The following is a 21412-nucleotide window of genomic DNA, read 5'->3' on the forward strand; positions in this document are numbered from 1 at the left end:
AGAGGTGGATGGAGGGTCAGGGAGAGAGATTAGAGGTGGATGGAGGGTCAGGGAGAGAGATTAGAGGTGGATGGAGGGTCAGGGAGAGAGATTAGAGGTGGATGGAGGGTCAGGGAGAGAGTTTATTTATTATTATTATTATTATTTCACCTTTATTTAACCAGGTAGGCTAGTTGAGAACAAGTTCTCATTAACAACTGTGACCTGGCCAAGAAAGCAAAGCAGTGCGACAAAAACAACACAGTTACAAATAAACAAACGTACAGTCAATAATACAATAGAAACATCTATATACAGTGTGTGCAAATGTAGTAAGATTAGGGAGGTAAAGCAATAAATAGGCCATAGTGGCAAAATAATTACAATTTAGCATTGGAGGGTCAGGGAGGGAGATTGGAGGGTCAGCGAGGGAGATTGGAGGGTCAGCGAGGGAGGCTGGAGTTGGTTCAGCGAGGCTGGAGGTGGATGGAGGGTCAGGGAGGGAGGCTGGAGGTGGAAGGAGGTTGGAGGGTGTTAAATTAGGTGAGGAGAGAGGACACAAAACTGAGGAAAGAATAATTGAGAAAGAGTCTTGGAATTCTGCTCAGGAGTTTTCCTCATTCAGGGCAGGATTCAATACAAGGCTCATTACAGAGCAGCACTAGACAATAGAAAGTTGACATGAATCATGGGTCACGTTCAGCAGGACCCAATGTTTTGGGTTCATATATAAATGGACTATCTAAGTAGAACAAACATGCCTCTGACATGTAGACTAAGGAATCACATCAGCGTTCGACGTTCGACAACATTTGGCAACAATGTGGCCCTGGCCTCAATTTTGTTCTCAGAGAAGCTCCGGCTCAAAGACAGAACTAATTTGATTGGTTAGATGAAAGCCCAGTGGGCAGAATATAGAGTGGCATGTCAGTGGATACAGGGTCATGTCTAGACGGGATCCAGCTTTTGTCAAAAGTAATTTTTGTTGTATATATTTTTTGCATTTGAGTTAACACTTTTCTTAACCTAATTCTCATAAACCTGCAACGACAAGTACATTCTGGCAAATGCTGGATCCCTTCTAGCCATGACCAGTTTACAGATGAAGGTCAAATAAAATAAAGGCTTTTAAGAAGGGAGGTTGGATGTGGATGGAGGGTGTTAAATGCAGGTTGTGACTCGCAAGGTTACCAGTTACCAGGTTACCATCCTGGTAGTGACTTGTTTTCCAACCTTACCCAACATTCTTAACTAATCACATTTATAATCTACACTGAACAAAAATATAAATGCAACATGCAACAATTTAAAAGATTTGACTGAGTTCATATAAGAAATAAATTCATTAGGCTATAATCTATGGATTTCACATAACTGGACAGTGGTGCAGCCATATGCCCAGCCACTGGGGAGCCAGGCCCAGCCACTGGGGAGCCAGGCCCAGCCACTGGGGAGCCAGGCCCAGCCACTGGGGAGCCAGGTCCAGCCACTGGGGAGCCAGGTCCAGCCACTGGGGAGCCAGGCCCAGCCACTGGGGAGACAGGTCCAGCCACTGGGGAGCCAGGTCCAGCCACTGGGGAGCCAGGTCCAGCCACTGGGGAGCCAGGCCCAGCCACTGGGGAGCCAGGCCCAGCCAATCAGAAGGAGTCTGTCCCCACAAAAGGGCTTTATTACAGACAGAAATACTCCTCACCACTCTTTCCCCCCACCCCCCCTCAGACGATCCCGCAGGTGAAGAAGCCAGATGTGGAGGTCCTGGGCTGGCGTGGTTACTCGTGGTCTGCTGTTGTGAGGCTGGTCAGACATACTGCCAAAATATATAAAACGACATTGAAGACAGTTTATGGTAGAGAAATGAACATTTCATTCTCTGGCAACAGCTCCGGTGGATATGGCTGCAGTCACCATGCCAGTTGCACACTCCCTCAAAACTTGAGACATCTGTGGAATTGTGTTGTGTCCCCAGCACAAGATGCATCTGTGTATTGATCATGCTGTTTAAGCAGCCTCTTGATATGCTACACCTGTCAGGTGGATGGATTATCTAGGCCAGGGTTGCCCAACCCTCTTCCTGGAGGTTTTCAGTCCAACCCTAATTTAGCACATCTGATTCAGCTCGTTAAGGTCTTTTTGAGCAGCTAATTAGTAGAATCAGGTGTGTTAAACTAGGGTTGGACTGAAAACCCACAGGACTGTAGATCTCCAGGAAGAGGGTTGGACTGAAAACCCACAGGACAGTAGATCTCCAGGAAGAGGGTTGGACTGAAAACCCACAGGACTGTAGATCTCCAGGAAGAGGGTTGGACTGAAAACCCACAGGACTGTAGATCTCCAGGAAGAGGGTTGGACTGAAAACCCACAGGACAGTAGATCTCCAGGAAGAGGGTTGGACTGAAAACCCACAGGACAGTAGATCTCCAGGAAGAGGGTTGGGCAGCCCTGATCTTGGCAAAGGAGAAATACTCACCAACAGGGCCGTAAACAAATTTGTGCACAAAATTTGAAAGAAATCAGCTTTTTGTGTGTATGGAGAATGTCTGGGATCTTTTACCTCAGCTCATGAAACATGGGACCAACACTTTACATGTGTGTATATTTTTGTTCAGTGTACTACTCTTAAATATGTGAAAAAAACAAGAGGTGTCACAGGTTTTAATCTTGCCGAAGCACTTGAGTAAGTGGATGGACATTTTTTGAGAAAGTGCTTCGGCAAGGGTGTAGATCCCATCACTATCTGATGAAGCGTTGCCTCATCTACACATGGTATTAAAATGTCTTCTTTTTCCTGGTCTCTTATTTGAGTGTGATATGTTTAGACACAGTCACTCCATAGAGCAGGCTGGACAGCCACCAATTCAGCTTTTAAAGGCATTTTCCTCGACGTCCACAGATCGCACATTTACAGTCATCTCTGCAGATTGTGACTCAATCAGAAATGACCTGTAAAATGTGTGCTGTAATACGGAATGGATTGAATCCCAGCCTTGAATGGATTGAATCCCAGCCTTGAATGGATTGAATCCCAGCCTTGAATGGATTGAATCCCAGCCTTGAATGGATTGAATCCCAGCCTTGAATGGATTGAATCCCAGCCTTGAATGGATTGAATCCCAGCCTTGAATGGATTGAATCCCAGCCTTGAATGGATTGAATCCCAGCCTTGAATGGATTGAATCCCAGCCTTAAATGGTTGCATAGAACATCTGTTTACACGAGACATCCAGCTGGACCATGTGCCTGACTACAGGACGCATTACGCATGTCAGCACCAGGGTCTCCAGAGGTCAATCCACAGGGTTCAGCTAATGGCTTTTATTCACAATACATCAGTATCATACTTTACAATCTGAGTATGAGACACGCTCTTTCTTTGCTGTCAGCCATTGTTACCAGGTACAACAACAACATATTGGATGGATAACTAATAATATTGGATGGAGCACCGAATTAAGACATTTGTCAAATTCCACAGATTGTATATTACCATCTCGTACATATTTCTCCCAGCAACACATCTAATTGTAAAATAAGTCTTCACAGTCAGTTTCAATAATATTCTCTGAAGGACAGGAATCTATGGCTCTAATACTGGGATTGCCAACCATCATATCTGAGGAACAGCTGGGAGGAAAATATCACGGGAGGAAAATATCACGGAACAAAAAAAATAGTACAAAAAAAATGAGGAACCCGAATCAAGATGACAAACACTAAAATAGGAAGGAAAAAGAGGGCCGACAGTAACAATTGTATTGAACGGTCATCTAGGAAGTCTGCACGTCATGGAAATGTGTACAATCATTACACCAGTCCCAATGTCAATAAGACGTCCTTTACAAAGCCCGAACCCAGTCTTCAGATCTGGGGTTTCCACTCTGCTCATGGCACAGTCTGATAAATATCATCACACACAACATGAGTCAACACTGCTGGAGAGTCTGAGCAACACACACATCCACAGCTTGAGTCGTGTCTGTCCATTTTCAGGTCTCTGAGCAGGCCGAAGCCTCCCTGCTCTCCTCGAACAGTCCGTTGGTATTGAAGGGACTTTTCTGGGGTACAGATGGGCAGGCCTGACTGGAAAGGGCACCAGAGCCGTGTGTTGTTGATTGGGGGTAGTATCTGCAGCATGTAGAGCCAGGTCACGTGTCTATGTAGGGCCTACAGTGACCTGACCAGTAGGACAGTTGGTTGGGGAGATGGGGAGTTAAACCAGGCAGTGACTGTAGTTTATAGGCCCTACAGTTGACGGCCGTGACGTCTCAGTGTTTCTCCAGCGCTCTGGTCAGCAGGTTGTTGAGGCGGGCGATCATGGGTCGGGGGTCGTCGTTCAGGCCCGCTGCGATCATGGCATTGTCGTAGATCTTGAGGTCAAGGATCAGAAGGGGCATGGGTTAGAGACACATGCAAGGCTGGTCTAACAGCACCGCCTAAAGGCTGGTCTAACAGCACCGCCTAAAGGCTGGTCTAACAGCACCGCCTAAAGGCTGGTCTAACAGCACCGCCTAAAGGCTGGTCTAACAGCACCGCCTAAAGGCTGGTCTAACAGCACCGCCTAAAGGCTGGTCTAACAGCACCGCCCAAAGGCACCGCCTAAAGGCTGGTCTAACAGCACCGCCTAAAGGCTGGTCTAACACCACCGCCTAAAGGCTGGTCTAATACCACCGCCTAAAGGCTGGTCTAATACCACCGCCTAAAGGCTGGTCTAATACCACCGCCTAAAGGCTGGTCTAATACCACCGTCTAAAGGCTTTATCTTAGTTTGACATCTAGGAGTCCGAACACAACAGGTATGAGAATGAAACTGACACAAATAAGAGTGAAACAGATTGCCATTAAGCTCAGAGAACTATGAATGTCCCGAAGAGCCCCATTTCCAGAGAATCTAACTACCATGTTTTTTAAAGTGCTGATAGTGTTTGTCTCAACCAGTGTTGAGGGTAAATTCCATTTCAATTCAGTACAATTTAGGAAGTAAACTGAAATTACACTGTAAATGGAATGGGCCCAAACCCTGGTCCCAGCTTGATATGGCTTCAGACCCCAAAGAGTAGGGAGTGTGATCCGGGATCGCGTGATCCGGGATCGGATCCGGGATCGTGTGATCCGGGATCGCGTGATCCGGGATAGTGTGATCCGGGATAGTGTACTCTACCTGCTCCAGCAGCAGTTGTGCGAGTGCAGAGTCGGACTCCTTCAGTGAGTGCATCTTCTTAATGAGGTCATGACTACAGAGTAAAGGGAGAGCAGGAGACAAGCACAAATCAACACAATACTATTTTGACATTGAATACTGCGTTGTTGGGAAGGGCTGACAAGTTAATCATTTCACTTGTGTATGTGACAAATATAACGCCTCGATTTAGAGATCCCTCCCCCCTCCATCCCTCCATCCCTCCCTCCCTCCCCCCCTCCATCCCTCCCTCCCTCCCCCTCCCCCATCCCCCCTCCCTCCATCCATCCCCCCCCCCTCCATCCCTCCCTCTCCCCCCTACCCTCCCCCCTCCATCCATCCATCCCTCCCCCCTCCCCCCCCCCTCCATCCCCCCCCCTCCCTCCATCCCCCCCCTCTCCCCCCCCTCCCTCCCTCCCCCTCCCCCCTCCCTCCATCCCTCCCTCCCCCCCCCTCCATCCCTCCCTCTCCCCATCCCTCCATTCCCCCTCCTGTACCCAGCGTTGATCTCCAGGGTGGGCTGCAGTATCTGGGCCCTCTCCTCTGTGCTGCGGGCCATCTGCTGGGTACGCAGGAAGTGGCGTGTGGCACCCATCTCCAGCACCGTGATCATGGCTGGGTGGGTGTCCAGACGAGGGGTCACCTGGAGGTCAGGGGGTCAAAGGTGAAGAATGAGCAGTCACAGACAAAGGAAACCTTACAAATGGACTGATTCTTACATACAGTACCAAAGTCCAGTTAGCCAGTAGTTACTGTATATATAGGCTGGATTAAATCAGTCAACACAAGACCACGGAAGAGGCCCTGGACCGTTCCCCACTGGGTTATAGTGATCAGGGTAATGGAACTAGTGTAGATAGTGATGGTAGGGTAACAGTACCTTGATGTTGGTGACTAGTGTAGATAGTGATGGTAGGGTAACAGTACCTTGATGTTGAGTAGTGTAGATAGTGATGGTAGGGTAACAGTACCTTGATGTTGGTGACTAGTGTAGATAGTGATGGTAGGGTAACAGTACCTTGATGTTGGTGACTAGTGTAGATAGTGATGGTAGGGTAACAGTACCTTGATGTTGGTGACTAGTGTAGATAGTGATGGTAGGGTAACAGTACCTTGATGTTGGTGACTAGTGTAGATAGTGATGGTAGGGTAACAGTACCTTGATGTTGGTGACTAGTGTAGATAGTGATGGTAGGGTAACAGTACCTTGATGTTGGTGAATAGTGTAGATAGTGATGGTAGGGTAACAGTACCTTGATGTTGGTGAATAGTGTAGATAGTGATGGTAGGGTAACAGTACCTTGATGTTGAATAGTGTAGATAGTGATGGTAGGGTAACAGTACCTTGATGTTGAATAGTGTAGATAGTGATGGTAGGGTAACAGTACCTTGATGTTGGTGACTAGTGTAGATAGTGATGATGGTAGGGTAACAGTACCTTGATGTTGGTGACTAGTGTAGATAGTGATGGTAGGGTAACAGTACCTTGATGTTGGTGACTAGTGTAGATAGTGATGGTAGGGTAACAGTACCTTGATGTTGGTGACTAGTGTAGATAGTGATGGTAGGGTAACAGTACCTTGATGTTGGTGACTAGTGTAGATAGTGATGGTAGGGTAACAGTACCTTGATGTTGGTGACTAGTGTAGATAGTGATGGTAGGGTAACAGTACCTTGATGTTGGTGACTAGTGTAGATAGTGATGGTAGGGTAACAGTACCTTGATGTTGGTGACTAGTGTAGATAGTGATGGTAGGGTAACAGTACCTTGATGTTGGTGACTAGTGTAGATAGTGATGGTAGGGTAACAGTACCTTGATGTTGGTGACTAGTGTAGATAGTGATGGTAGGGTAACAGTACCTTGATGTTGGTGAATAGTGTAGATAGTGATGGTAGATGGTAACAGTACCTTGATGTTGGTAACAGTACCTTGATGTTGGTGACTAGTGTAGATAGTGATGGTAGGGTAACAGTACCTTGATGTTGGTGACTAGTGTAGATAGTGATGGTAGGGTAACAGTACATTGATGTTGGTGACTAGTGTAGATAGTGATGGTAGGGTAACAGTACCTTGATGTTGGTGACTAGTGTAGATAGTGATGGTAGGGTAACAGTACCTTGATGTTGGTGACTCTGTTTCCCAGATTGTTCCTCATCCAGGAGATCAGGTCTTCAGCCTGCTCCTCTGTCAGACGCTCAGAGGCTATAGACACAGGAGAGAACAGAGTTAGTTTTAGAGTACTTCATATTACTGTCTGAAGCTAGGTCAACTCCTAGATTAGCTCTGTGGTTGGAGGCTAAGAGGCTATAGACACAGGAGAGAACAGTAGTTAGTTTTAGAGTACTTCATATTACTGTCTGAAGCTAGGTCAACTCCTAGATTAGCTCTGTGGTTGGAGGCTAAGAGGCTATAGACACGGGAGAGAACAGAGTTAGTTTTAGAGTACTTCATATTACTGTCTGAAGCTAGGTCAACTCCTAGATTAGCTCTGTGGTTGGAGGCTAGAGGCTATAGACACAGGAGAGAACAGAGTTAGTTTTAGAGTACTTCATATTACTGTCTGAAGCTAGGTCAACTCCTAGATTAGCTCTGTGGTTGGAGGCTAAGAGGCTATAGACACAGGAGAGAACAGAGTTAGTTTTAGAGTACTTCATATTACTGTCTGAAGCTAGGTCAACTCCTAGATTAGCTCTGTGGTTGGAGGCTAAGAGGCTATAGACACAGGAGAGAACAGAGTTAGTTTTAGAGTACTTCATATTACTGTCTGAAGCTAGGTCAACTCCTAGATTAGCTCTGTGGTTGGAGGCTAAGAGGCTATAGACACAGGAGAGAACAGAGTTAGTTTTAGAGTACTTCATATTACTGTCTGAAGCTAGGTCAACTCCTAGATTAGCTCTGTGGTTGGAGGCTAAGAGGCTATAGACACAGGAGAGAACAGAGTTAGTTTTAGAGTACTTCATATTACTGTCTGAAGCTAGGTCAACTCCTAGATTAGCTCTGTGGTTGGAGGCTAAGAGGCTATAGACACAGGAGAGAACAGAGTTAGTTTTAGAGTACTTCATATTACTGTCTGAAGCTAGGTCAACTCCTAGATTAGCTCTGTGGTTGGAGGCTAAGAGGCTATAGACACAGGAGAGAACAGAGTTAGTTTTAGAGTACTTCATATTACTGTCTGAAGCTAGGTCAACTCCTAGATTAGCTCTGTGGTTGGAGGCTAAGAGGCTATAGACACAGGAGAGAACAGAGTTAGTTTTAGAGTACTTCATATTACTGTCTGAAGCTAGGTCAACTCCTAGATTAGCTCTGTGGTTGGAGGCTAAGAGGCTATAGACACAGGAGAGAACAGAGTTAGTTTTAGAGTACTTCATATTACTGTCTGAAGCTAGGTCAACTCCTAGATTAGCTCTGTGGTTGGAGGCTAAGAGGCTATAGACACAGGAGAGAACAGAGTTAGTTTTAGAGTACTTCATATTACTGTCTGAAGCTAGGTCAACTCCTAGATTAGCTCTGTGGTTGGAGGCTAAGAGGCTATAGACACAGGAGAGAACAGAGTTAGTTTTAGAGTACTTCATATTACTGTCTGAAGCTAGGTCAACTCCTAGATTAGCTCTGTGGTTGGAGGCTAAGAGGCTATAGACACAGGAGAGAACAGAGTTAGTTTTAGAGTACTTCATATTACTGTCTGAAGCTAGGTCAACTCCTAGATTAGCTCTGTGGTTGGAGGCTCAGAGGCTATAGACACAGGAGAGAACAGAGTTAGTTTTAGAGTACTTCATATTACTGTCTGAAGCTAGGTCAACTCCTAGATTAGCTCTGTGGTTGGAGGCTAAGAGGCTAATTTCACTTAGCCTCCCATTAGCCAGGATTCCATCCAATTGGCGACAAAATCTGCAGAAAAACCTGTGCATTTTCCCACCAGAGATGTGTTTTCATCAGTCACTTGTAGGGATAAAAGGCGGTGTGTGATGACGTAATGTACATAAAATACCTTTTGCATTTTTTTTCTGAATAAAAAAATACAAAGTTAAATGGGTTTCTATTGCATTTTCAACAGTACGGATGGTTTTCTCACAACACGTTAAATAGAGAGTGTGTCCACTCTGGCGTTGGCAGGGCGCTCCAGCCAACAGCTGGCAGATACAGTGCTGGTGTAGCCTACATGACATTATTACAGGCAAAAGAGATAAAAAAGTTTTTTTGTCGTCAAATGGCAGCCAAGCATCGATCAACATGTCAACAGAATCAGACCCTGGAGATTTATTGGAAAGGAGCATCAAGCTCATCACTGTGCACTTTCACCACCCTGTGAAGTTCCTCATAAGTTACACATAAAAGCGTATCCACTAGCATTTCCCACATAATTCATTTTACAGAGACAAAGATATCCCACATTGTCCATCATATTTTGTTTTGTCGACATTAGGATAGTTTACTGACAGGCTGTCTCTCAGGCCTGTCATGACATTTTTTATCCGACGAACTTCACTCGCATTAACAGGTTGGATGGAAACCTGGTTATTGATATCCATGATCAGGTGAAAATGTGACATAAGTAGAAGCAAGGATTTCCCCTCGAATGTAAATTCCCGCAGCATTCAGTGACATGGTCAGAGAGAGATGGGTCTTACCAGGCTTGCTGTCCTGGTACTTCTCCTCCTTGTAGTGGTCCACCACAATGTCTGTTTCCACAGAGATCAGCTTCTTCTTGTCAAACTCTCTGAGGTGCAGGAGGGTGAGCTCGTCAAACTGCTCATAGCAGAACAGCACCTGGAGACAAAGAAAAGGTTAGACTGACAACAACTAGAGGGAGTAATGATGAAATGCTGCCCACCACTGATGAAGCAACAGACATCAGGCTCCACCATCACTTCTGTCTTATATTCCCATCTGAAAACTATCCTGGTCCCAGATCTATGGTCGTTGTTTGACATGACAATGCTCATAGGAGTTAGCAAGACAGCCTGTTACCAGATCTGTTGGCTATCTGAAAACAACTCACCTCCATGTCTTTCTGCTTCATGGCCTCAAAGTAGGGGGAGTGTTCAGCCAGGTGTCGGTTTGGGGCACACAGGTAGTAGATGTTACGCGTCCCGGCCTTCATACGGGAGCCGTACTCCTTCAGGTTGGTCTGCTGGCCCGCGGGCAGCGCTGAAGACTCAAACCTCAACAGCTTGCCGATGTCCTCCTGTACAAAGACAGCGAGAGACAGAAAGGACTGAGTGATAATGAGTATGGGACATGACTGACATAATTCACATTTCTGATTCCTCGGACATGATCCTCTTGCTCCCTTCCCCAAAAAACCTACATGCATAACATTTGTTCTATTCTTCACACCTACCTTCCTCCACCCTGCTCTCCCCTGTCCCAGCCTTGACCCCCAGTCCTGCCCCCCTGTCCCAGTCTCACCCTGACGTCCTGCTCTCCCCTGTCCCAGTCTCACCCTGACGTCCTGCTCTCCCCTGTCCCAGCCCCCAGTCTCAGCCTGACGTCCTGCTCTCCCCTGTCCCAGCCCCCAGTCTCACCCTGACGTCCTGCTCTCCCCTGTCCCAGCCCCCAGTCTCACCCTGACGTCCTGCTCTCCCCTGTCCCAGCCCCCCTGAGTCTCACCCTGACGTCCTGCTCTCCCCTGTCCCAGCCCCCCCTGAGTCTCAGGTGACGTCCTGCTCTCCCCTGTCCCAGCCCCCCAGTGATGCTCTCCCCTGTCCCAGCCCAGTCTCACCCTGACGTCCTGCTCTCCCCTGTCCCAGCCCCCCAGTCTCAGCCCTGACGTCCTGCTCTCCCCTCGAATGTCCCAGCCCCCAGTCTCAGTGACGTCCTGCTCTCCCCTGTCCCAGCCCCCAGTCTCACCCTGCGTCCTGCTCCCAGCCCCCAGTCTCAGCCTGACGTCCTGCTCTCCCTGTCCCAGTCTCACCCTGACGTCCTGCCTCCCCCTGTCCCAGTCTCACCCTGACGTCCTGCTCTCCCCTGTCCCAGCCCCCCTCAGTCTCACCCCTGACGTCCTGCTCTCCCCTGTCCCAGCCCCCCAGCCTCACCCTGACGTCCTGCTCTCCCCCTGTCCCCTGCTCTCTCCCCCTGTCCCAGTCTCACCCTGACGTCCTGCTCTCCCCTGTCCCAGCCCCCCAGTCTCACCCTGGACGTCCTGCTCTCCCCCCAGTCCCAGCCCCCAGTCTCACCCTGACGTCCCTGGAGACAAAGAAAAGGTGCTCTCCCCTGTCCCAGCCCCCCAGTCTCAGCCTGACGTCCTGCTCTCCCCCACTGTCCCAGCCCCCAGTCTCACCCTGACGTCCTGCTCTCCCCTGTCCCAGCCCCCCAGTCTCACCCTGACGTCCTGCTCTCCCAGCCCCTGCTCTCCCCTGTCCCAGTCTCCCCTGACGTGCTCCCCCTGTCCCAGCCCCCAGTCTCACCCTGACGTCCTGCTCTCCCCTGTCCCAGCCCCCTGTCTCACCCTGACGTCTGCTCTCCCCTGTCCCAGCCCCCAGTCTCAGCCTAACGTCCTGCTCTCCCCTGTCCCAGCCCCCAGTCTCACCCTGACGTCCTGCTCTCCCCTGTCCCAGCCCCCAGTCTCACCCTGACGTTCTGCTCTCCCGTCCCAGGCCCCCAGTCTCACACTGACGTCCTGCTCTCCCCTGTCCCAGCCCCCAGTCTCACCCTGACGTCCTGCTCTCCCCTGTCCCAGCCCCCCAGTCTCACCCTGACGTTCTGCTCTCCCCTGTCCCAGCCCCCCAGTCTCAGCCTGACGTCCTGCTCTCCCCTGTCCCAGTCTCACCCTGACGTCCTGCTCTCCCCTGTCCCAGTCTCACCCTGACGTCCTGCTCTCCCCTGTCCCAGCCCCCCAGTCTCACCCTGACGTCCTGCTCTCCCCTGTCCCAGCCCCCCAGCCTCACCCTGACGTCCTGCTCTCCCGTCCCCCTGCTTTCCTGTCCCAGTCTCACCCTGACGTCCTGCTCTCCCCTGTCCCAGCCCCCCAGTCTCACCCTGACGTTCTGCTCTCCCCTGTCCCAGGCCCCCAGTCTCACCCTGACGTCCTGCTCTCCCCTGTCCCAGCCCCCAGTCTCACCCTGACGTCCTGCTCTCCCCTGTCCCAGCCCCCCAGTCTCACCCTGACGTCCTGCTCTCCCCTGTCCCAGCCCCCCAGTCTCACCCTGACGTCCTGCTCTCCCCTGTCCCAGCCCCCAGTCTCACCCTGACGTCCTGCTCTCCCCTGTCCCAGTCTCACCCTGACGTCCTGCTCTCCCCTGTCCCAGTCTCAGCCTGACGTCCTGCTCTCCCCTGTCCCAGCCCCCCAGTCTCACCCTGACCCTGCTCTCCCCTGTCCCAGCCCCCAGTCTCACCCTGTCCTGCTCTCCCCTGTCCCAGCCCCCAGTCTCACCCTGACGTCCTGCTCTCCCCTGTCCCAGCCCCCCAGTCTCACCCTGACGTCCTGCTCTCCCCTGTCCCAGCCCCCAGTCTCACCCTGACGTCCTGTCTCCCCTGTCCCAGCCCCCAGTCTCACCCTGACGTCCTGCTCCCCTGTCCCAGCCCCCAGTCTCACCCTGACGTCCTGCTCTCCCCTGTCCCAGCCCCCTAGCCTCCCCTGAGCGTCCTGCTCTCCCCTGTCCCAGTCCCACACCTAACGTCCTGCTCTCCCCTGTCCCAGCCCCCAGTCTCACCCTGACGTCCTGCTCTCCCCTGTCCCAGCCCCCAGTCTCAGCCTGACGTCCTGCTCTCCCCTGTCCCAGCCCCCCTGCTCTCCCCTGTCCCAGCCCCCAGTCTCACCCTGACGTCCTGCTCTCCCCTGTCCCAGCCCCCAGTCTCACCCTGACGTCCTGCTCTCCCCTGTCCCAGTCCCCTCCCAGTCCACACTAACGTCCTGCTCTCCCCTGTCCCAGCCCCCAGTCTCACCCTGACGTCCTGCTCTCCCCTGTCCCAGCCCCCAGTCTCAGCCTGACGTCCTGCTCTCCCCTGTCCCAGTCTCAGTCCTGCTCTCCCCTGTCCCACGTCCTGCTCTCCCCTGTCCCAGCCCCCAGTCTCACCCTGACGTCCTGCTCTCCCCTGTCCCAGCCCCCAGTCTCACCCTGACGTCCTGCTCTCCCCTGTCCCAGCCCCCCAGTCTCACCCTGACGTCCTGCTCTCCCCTGTCCCAGTCTCACCCTGACGTCCTGCTCTCCCCTGTCCCAGCCCCCCAGCCTCAGCCTGACGTCCTGCTCTCCCCTGTCCCAGCCCCCCAGTCTCACCCTGACGTCCTGCTCTCCCCTGTCCCAGCCCCCAGTCTCTCAGCCTGACGTCCTGCTCTCCCCTGTCCCAGCCCCCAGTCTCAGCCTGACGTCCTGCTCTCCCCCAGCCCCCAGTCCCAGCCCCCAGTCTCACCCTGACGTCCTGCTCTCCCCTGTCCCAGCCCCCCAGTCTCACCCTGACGTCCTGCTCTCCCCTGTCCCAGCCCCCAGTCTCAGCCTGACGTCCTGCTCTCCCCTCCCAGCCCCCAGTCCCAGCCCCCCCCTGTCCCAGTCTCACCCTGACGTCCTGCTCTCCCCTGTCCCAGCCCCCCAGTCTCAGCCTGACGTCCTGCTCTCCCCTGTCCCAGCCCCCCAGTCTCACCCTGACATCCTGCTCCTGCGTGGTGACGATACCCTCCCTGATGAACAGGCCGTAGTCTTCAAAGAACTTGGCGTATTTCTCAGGTTCCTTCTTACTCTGGTCCATCAGGAACTTGATGATACGCTGCTGTAGAACGTCCCTCAGCTTCCTGTAGAGAGAGAGAGATGGAAAGCATGACAGGGAGAGAAGCGGAGATCATGAGAGGATAAAAGGGAGTGAGAGCGCCATGGATGTAAGGGAGAAGGAGTAGAAAGACACTATTAAAAGAGGGGTGATGTGTACAACAGACTTGACATAGCAGTGTCATTGTCTGGAAAGAGCTGATGTTGTAGGGCTCGTCTCACCTGATGAGGGTGCTCTCCTGCAGCAGCTCTCTGCTCAGGTTCAATGGGATATCCTCACTGTCCACCACACCTGTATACATAAATACACACACACTGTTATACTGTAAAACTAGCATTTACAATCAACAAAGGATCCGGAAAGAGACAGACAAGGAAATACACCAGAGGGCAGATGCGAGGGGAACGATGAAGGGAGACATTAAGATGGGCACAGCTGAGGAGGTACTGAGTAAAGACTGACCTCTTAGGAAGCGTAGCCACTTGGGCAGGATTTCAGTGGCCTTGGTCTGGATGAGAACCTTCCTGCTGTACAGAGCCACACTGGAGCCCATCTCTCTGCTCACGTCAAACATGGACGGCTTCTGCTCACACATTGACACACAGTGATATTACAGGCAGTCGTGAACATACCGGGACGTCCACATTTACAACTGTCACAGAGCCTTGACCTCAGAAAGATCTCATTTAACATCATCATCTCTTTTCCTCAACAAGTATCTTTGCTCTCTTCCTCTCCCCAGTCACACCCTCAGCGCCCCCTACCCCTCAGCGCCCCCTACCCCTCAGCGCCCCCTACCCCTCAGCGCCCCCTAACCCTCAGCGCCCCCTAACCCTCAGCGCCCCCTAACCCCAGCGCCCCCTGCAACCCTCAGCGCCCCCTACCCACAGCCCCAGCCCCCTATCCCCCTAACCCTCAGTGCCCCCTAACCCTCAGTGCCCCCTAACCCTCAGTGCCCCCTAACCCTCAGTGCCCCCTACCCCTCAGCGCCCCCCTAACCCTCATCCCCCTAACCCTCAGCGCCCCCTAACCCTCTATCCCCAGCCCATCCTACCCCTCAGCGCCCCCTAACCCCTCTATCCCCAGCCCATCCTAACCCTCAGTGCCCACCCCCTCAGCGCCCCCTACCCCTATCCCCAGCCCATCCTACCCCTCAGTGCCCACCAACCCTCAGCGCCCCTACCCCCAGCCCATCCCCCCTCAGCGCCCCCAACCCTCAGCGCCCCACCAACCCTCAGCGCCCAAGCGCCCCCAACCCTCAGCGCCCCCTACCCTCTATCCCCAGCCCATCCTACCCCAGAGCCCCTAATCCTCAGCGCCCCCTACCCCTCAGTGCCCCCTAACCCTCTATCCCCAGCCCATCCTACCCCTCCCTCAGCGCCCCTAACCCTCAGCGCCCCCTAACCCTCAGCGCCCCCTAACCCGCAGCGCCCCTCAGCGCCCCCAGCGCCCCCTAACCCTCTATCCCCAGCCCATCCTACCCCTCAGTGCCCCCTAACCCTCAGCGCCCCCTACCCTCAGCCCCCTCCCCCTCAGCGCCCCCTACCCCTCTATCCCCAGCCCATCCTACCCCTCAGCGCCCCCTAACCCTCAGCGCCCCCTAACCCTCAGCGCCCCCTACCCCTCAGCGCCCCCTACCCCTCAGCGCCCCCTACCCCTCTATCCCCAGCCCATCCTAACCCTCCATCCCCCCCTCCCCTCAGCGCCCCCTTCCCCTCAGCGCCCCTACCCCTTCCCCAGCCCATCCTAACCCTCAGTGCGCCCCCTTAGTGCCCCCTCCCTCAGCGCCCCCTTCCCCTCAGCGCCCCCTACCCCTCAGCGCCCCTACCCCTCAGCGCCCCCTATCCCCAGCCCATCCTAGCCCTCTGCTCCCCCCTGCCCCCCCCTCTCCTCACCACATCTGGGACGTAGAAGATGGAGCGGATGTTGACGGGGGCGTCAGCGCGGTAGTGCAGTGTGTAACGGGGCTTGTCGTACGACTGAGCCACGTAGCGGTAGAACTCCTCGTGCTGCCACTCACTGATGGACTTGGGTTCCATCATCCACAGGGCCTGGGAGGGACGTTAATATACCGGATGGATACACTGTTACACACAGAGCATGCAGGTACACACACACTCACTGCACAGACAGCCAGGCACACACTACAAAATAGGACTAATAACTGGGAATCAGTCCAACAAGTTTTCAGAACCAATAAGTTGTCAGGGCCAATTAATGTATCAAGCAGTTTGTCTCTTGACTTTGTTTCCAGATAAGTTGATTCCCTCTATTAGAATCCATATGGACGCCACTTAATCGATAATTCCAGCAATTCAACTAATCCTCACTAACAACCCCATGAAGGACATGAAGCCATAACAATCGCTGAGGTCCATCTGAACCCTGTGAGAAGAGGATAGACCCAGAAGAGTGGGCCAGGTGCTCACCTGGAGAGTGTTGAGTCGTCGTCCGTTCAGGAAGATGGGGAAACTGACAAAGTTGCTGTATTTGGTCACCACCTCTGCAACAACATATGACATCTGTTATTTTTTTATTTTACCTTTATTTAACTAGGCAAGTCAGTTAAGAACAAATTCTTATTTTCAATGACAGCCTAGGAACAGTGGGTTAACTGCCTGTTCAGGGGCAGAACGACAGAAATTGAACGTTTGAAATTGCAACCTTCCGGTTGCTCGTCTACCGCTCTAACCACTAGGCTACCCTGCCGCGCCAGTCCTGCCTGGACAAGCAGCAAGCCTCCAAGCCTGACACAGACTAACATGAATCTTACAGGAATGGTTATGTTGAATGTCTACTATATATGTGGAATGTCTATAAAAGACAGTACAGTTATCACAGGGGTCTTGTATTGTCCATACCTTTGACTCTGTCCTCAGCAGAGAACTCCTTGCAGTCATCCTTGAGGTGCAGCACTATCTTAGTGCCTGGTCTGACCCCACTTGCCTCAGCTATCTCAAACACTCCAGACCTGGGGAGCACAGAGATCACACACTGTGGTCCATATCTTTTACATTAAACACTCCAGACCTGGGGAGCACAGAGATCACACACTGTGGTCCATATCTTCTACATTAAACACTCCAGACCTGGGGAGCACAGAGATCACACACTGTGGTCCATATCTTTTACATTAAACACTCCAGACCTGGGGAGCACAGAGATCCCACACTGTGGTCCATATCTTTTACATTAAACACTCCAGACCTGGGGAGCACAGAGATCCCACACTGTGGTCCATATCTTTTACATTAAACACTCCAGACCTGGGGAGCACAGAGATCCCACACTGTGGTCCATATCTTTTACATTAAACACTCCAGACCTGGGGAGCACAGAGATCACACACTGTGGTCCATATCTTTTACATTAAACACTCCAGACCTGGGGAGCACAGAGATCACACACTGTGGTCCATATCTTTTACATTAAACACTCCAGACCTGGGGAGCACAGAGATCACACACTGTGGTCCATATCTTTTACATTAAACACTCCAGACCTGGGGAGCACAGAGATCATACACTGTGGTCCATATCTTTTACATTAAACACTCCAGACCTGGGGAGCACAGAGATCACACACTGTGGTCCATATCTTTTACATTAAACACTCCAGACCTGGAGAGCACAGAGATCCCACACTGTGGTCCATATCTTTTACATTAAACACTCCAGACCTGGGGAGCACAGAGATCCCACACTGTGGTCCATATCTTTTACATTAAACACTCCAGACCTGGGGAGCACAGAGATCATACACTGTGGTCCATATCTTTTACATTAAACACTCCAGACCTGGGGAGCACAGAGATCCCACACTGTGGTCCATATCTTTTACATTAAACACTCCAGACCTGGGGAGCACAGAGATCATACACTGTGGTCCATATCTTTTACATTAAACACTCCAGACCTGGGGAGCACAGAGATCACACACTGTGGTCCATATCTTTTACATTAAACACTCCAGACCTGGGGAGCACAGAGATCACACACTGTGGTCCATATCTTTTACATTAAACACAGACCTGGGGAGCACAGAGATCACACACTGTGGTCCATATCTTTTACATTAAACACTCCAGACCTGGGGGGCACAGAGATCCCACACTGTGGTCCATATCTTTTACATTAAACACTCCAGACCTGGGGAGCACAGAGATCACACACTGTGGTCCATATCTTTTACATTAAACACTCCAGACCTGGGGAGCACAGAGATCCCACACTGTGGTCCATATCTTTTACATTAAACACTCCAGACCTGGGGAGCACAGAGATCCCACACTGTGGTCCATATCTTTTACATTAAACATATTCAAATGTGTTACTAAGACATACCTCGCTATCACGCCCTATTCTCGCACAATCCATCGACATAACTGTCACCTCTCCATCCTTCCCCCTCTTCATCCTCCTCTTTCTTACCATCCCTTCCTCTTTTCACACTGATCAAATTCCTCCCCTCTCCATCCCGCCCTCCTCTCCTACCCATCAGAGGACCACTTGTATCCGGGGCTGCTGGGCTCGGCAGACTGAGAGTAGACGTCCACACGGTCAGCCACCATGAAGGCAGAGTAGAAGCCCACGCCAAACTGACCAATGATGGAGCTGCTGGCCTCCGCCTGGCTCTGCAGGGACTCCAGGAAAGCCTAGCAAGGAGGGATGGGGGATAGAAAGAGGAAGCAGGGGTAAAATGTGAATTGAATGGAAAAGAGACACCAACGAAGTGAGCAAATTGATGAAACGAGAAAGCTTAGGCCCTGACATTGTAATTGAATGAGATTGTAGATTTATTTTTTATTTGTTTATTTCACCTTTATTTAACCAGGTAGGCTAGTTGAGAACAAGTTCTAATTTACAACATGGAGTAAACAATTAACAAGTCAATAACACAGTAGAGAAAAAAAAGAGTCTATATAGATTGTGTGCAAAAGGCATGAGGAGGTAGGCAAATAATTACAATTTAGCAGATTAACACTGGAGTGATAAATTATCAGATGCTCATGTACAGGTAGATATACTGGTGTGCAAAAAAGCAGAAAAGTAAATAAATATAAACAGTATGGGGATGAGGTAAGTAAATAGATAACGATGAATTTGGGGAGGGACGATACCAGAGATTGTTACAGAGATGGTGACTACTCGTTAGTAACGTGGCAAAGAAACAATCCACACATTTCATTTCATTTCTTTATGAAAACAGCCTTATGGTTGGAAACAAACATTACGCTGTCATCCAGAGTCATGTCATTCATTTACAAGCTAAGGCACAATATTTTACATACAGCAGGTTTTTAAAAGGACCAAAGAGTTGCCTGCTTCGTGTTTTCATTTTTGCCATGGAAAGAATATTGTGATACTGGTATTATCACAGGCCCATAATTGATTTTTTGAATATTCCTCAAGTCATTGGAATTAAAACGTGAATGAAATGGGAAGGCAGATAATGGGGAAATGTAAGAGATGTAACAAAGGGAGCTAGGTTTACCTTGGATCCAGAACGAGCGATAGTCCCCAGGTTGGCCACCAGCTCCTCTTGGTTCATCCCAACTCCTGTGTCCTAATAGAGGAAGGTATACTATGATAAATACGCTGCTGTTAAGCCATCACCAAGAGCAAAGGACCATTTGGTAATACATTCCTCCCTATCTTTGGAACTACAGCCAGCTGTCAGAACTACAGCCAGCAAGTTTTATAACTGTGCAAGTTCTGTTTCATCCACCAGGTGGCAGACTGCTATACAGAACTTTGAAATGAACAGAAACATCCAACAGTGATTATGTGCATTTTAAGTCAATCAAATTAGCATTTGACGATGATTCATGACTAAAATAATTGTAAGAAAGATAGGATAAAAATGTCAATAAACTCTTTAAAGCATGTTACCACAGCCACCCTACTCCCTCGTTCTGGTTTGGGCGTACCTGGATGGTGAAGGTGCCCTTGGCCTGGTCCGTCTGTAGGTGGATCTCCATGGGGGCCGTGTCTCCCCCTCCCGTTATCAGCTTGTGGCGCAGCTTCTCCAGGGCATCACTGCCATTGGAGATCAGCTCACGGATGAACACCTGAGCAATGGGCCAGGATGGAAAAGGTTGAAAACACAGAATATCTTAGCGGAAGGTTCCTGAAATACCTAGCTAGATACAGCAAGCACATTATCACTGGTCCATCAGTTAGTCATTTATATACATTCTATCAGTTCTCAAGTTGCTGTGACTGGTCAGACCATCCCTCACCTCCTTCTCAGAGTACAGAGATCTAGCAACAATGTCCAAGAGTTTCTTGGTCTCAGCCTGGAACTCATGCTTGGAAAAGGTGCCTGGACAAATCAGATTGAAAGCTGTTAACTTCATTAGTTTAGCATGCTAAGGACACAGGATGTGGACTAAAGCATATCATAAGCTACACATAAAACTATCCAGTGTCCATTAATGTTGACAAATCATAATACTATGACAATCACTGGCTAGTGATGTTGAAGTTTCAATTGTTATAGCACAAAACTGAGAATGTTAGCTAACAGGTCTGAGGTCAGAAAACATATCACCTTGGACATTCTCTGTGTCTTGGATGATTGTGTGCAGGGGTTCTTCTTCAGGAGCTTTATCCTCTGCATCTTGAATATTCTCTACTTCCTCAACCTTCTCTGTCACATGAGCTTTCTCAGCTTCTAGATCCTTGTCTGTATCCTGAGGGACTCTCTCAGCTTCCTTGGTGCTGTAGTAGGAACACTGGGTGAGACCAAGGCCTGGGTGGCTGGGGTTCCACATGCCACTTCTGGACCATTGTTTCTGCTGCTGCCTGACATGGGCATCTGTTGACAGGAGGGGATAGGTGGGGTGCGAGGTCATGCAATCATCATATTGAATATTCAAACGCATTGAGTGTCAGTGGTCATGGTTCGCTTTTAGAACGTCCTTGCCTTGGATTTATCTGATGCAACATGAATGCAAGTTTACAATGAAGTAGGTTAGGTCAAGGATACATCCTTATGAATTTAATTTGATTAAGATTATCCTTGGTAAAGATACTAGTCGTCTGTGCTGCGGTACGGGGCAGACATGCAACTGTCCCCATATTTATATACAATGGTCCGGTCACATATGTAATTCATTCACCAGATGCCAAATATCACAATATGCTAGCTAGCTCAAACAAAAATAGTTGGATGGCACATTTGTCAATAAACACCGCATTCCACAGTCGTCGACACGTTCATGTTGCATATGACAGTGAGTGATCTTGTGTAACATAACGTTATCGTTAGTTAAGCACGCTATCGTTAGTTAGCTCATATAACTGCAGTGCTTTAGCTAGCTAACTAACGTTAGCGAGCGGCTTACCTTCACTGAATGGTCCTACAGTCCCACTACCCAATCCTCGTCCAGAAAACAGAAGCCTGGAGTTGTCCCTTCGAGAAGAACCCAACGCGAATTTGAACAATTTCAGGCACCGAGACATCTTTGACAGAGCAAGAGGTCGTTTGACCTATTCAACACACGTTAAACAGAAGCGCGACAACTGCAAGCAGAAGTAGGACCTCACAGTCGCAC

At 50.4% G+C, this 21412-nt stretch overlaps 1 protein-coding gene across 1 annotated transcript; it reads right to left on the bottom strand.

The window, feature by feature from the left end:
- Positions 1 to 3276: 3276 nt before the first annotated feature.
- Positions 3277 to 21391, bottom strand: trap1 (TNF receptor-associated protein 1). Its single transcript, XM_064958670.1, has 18 exons — positions 21203 to 21391; positions 20407 to 20673; positions 20096 to 20178; positions 19784 to 19924; positions 19348 to 19419; positions 18348 to 18508; positions 16716 to 16825; positions 16284 to 16357; positions 15750 to 15905; positions 14317 to 14437; positions 14076 to 14145; positions 13732 to 13879; positions 10154 to 10339; positions 9783 to 9921; positions 7271 to 7356; positions 5650 to 5795; positions 5135 to 5207; positions 3277 to 4343 (listed from the first exon to the last, which is right to left on the bottom strand). Exons 1-18 carry the CDS (start codon positions 21318 to 21320, stop codon positions 4242 to 4244), a joined length of 2253 nt encoding a protein of 750 aa, XP_064814742.1. The 5' UTR covers positions 21321 to 21391; the 3' UTR covers positions 3277 to 4241.
- Between the last annotated feature and the right edge of the window lie 21 nt (positions 21392 to 21412).

Source organism: Oncorhynchus masou, unplaced genomic scaffold (genome assembly GCF_036934945.1).
Source record: "Oncorhynchus masou masou isolate Uvic2021 unplaced genomic scaffold, UVic_Omas_1.1 unplaced_scaffold_1321, whole genome shotgun sequence".
Classification (NCBI taxonomy): domain Eukaryota; kingdom Metazoa; phylum Chordata; class Actinopteri; order Salmoniformes; family Salmonidae; genus Oncorhynchus; species Oncorhynchus masou.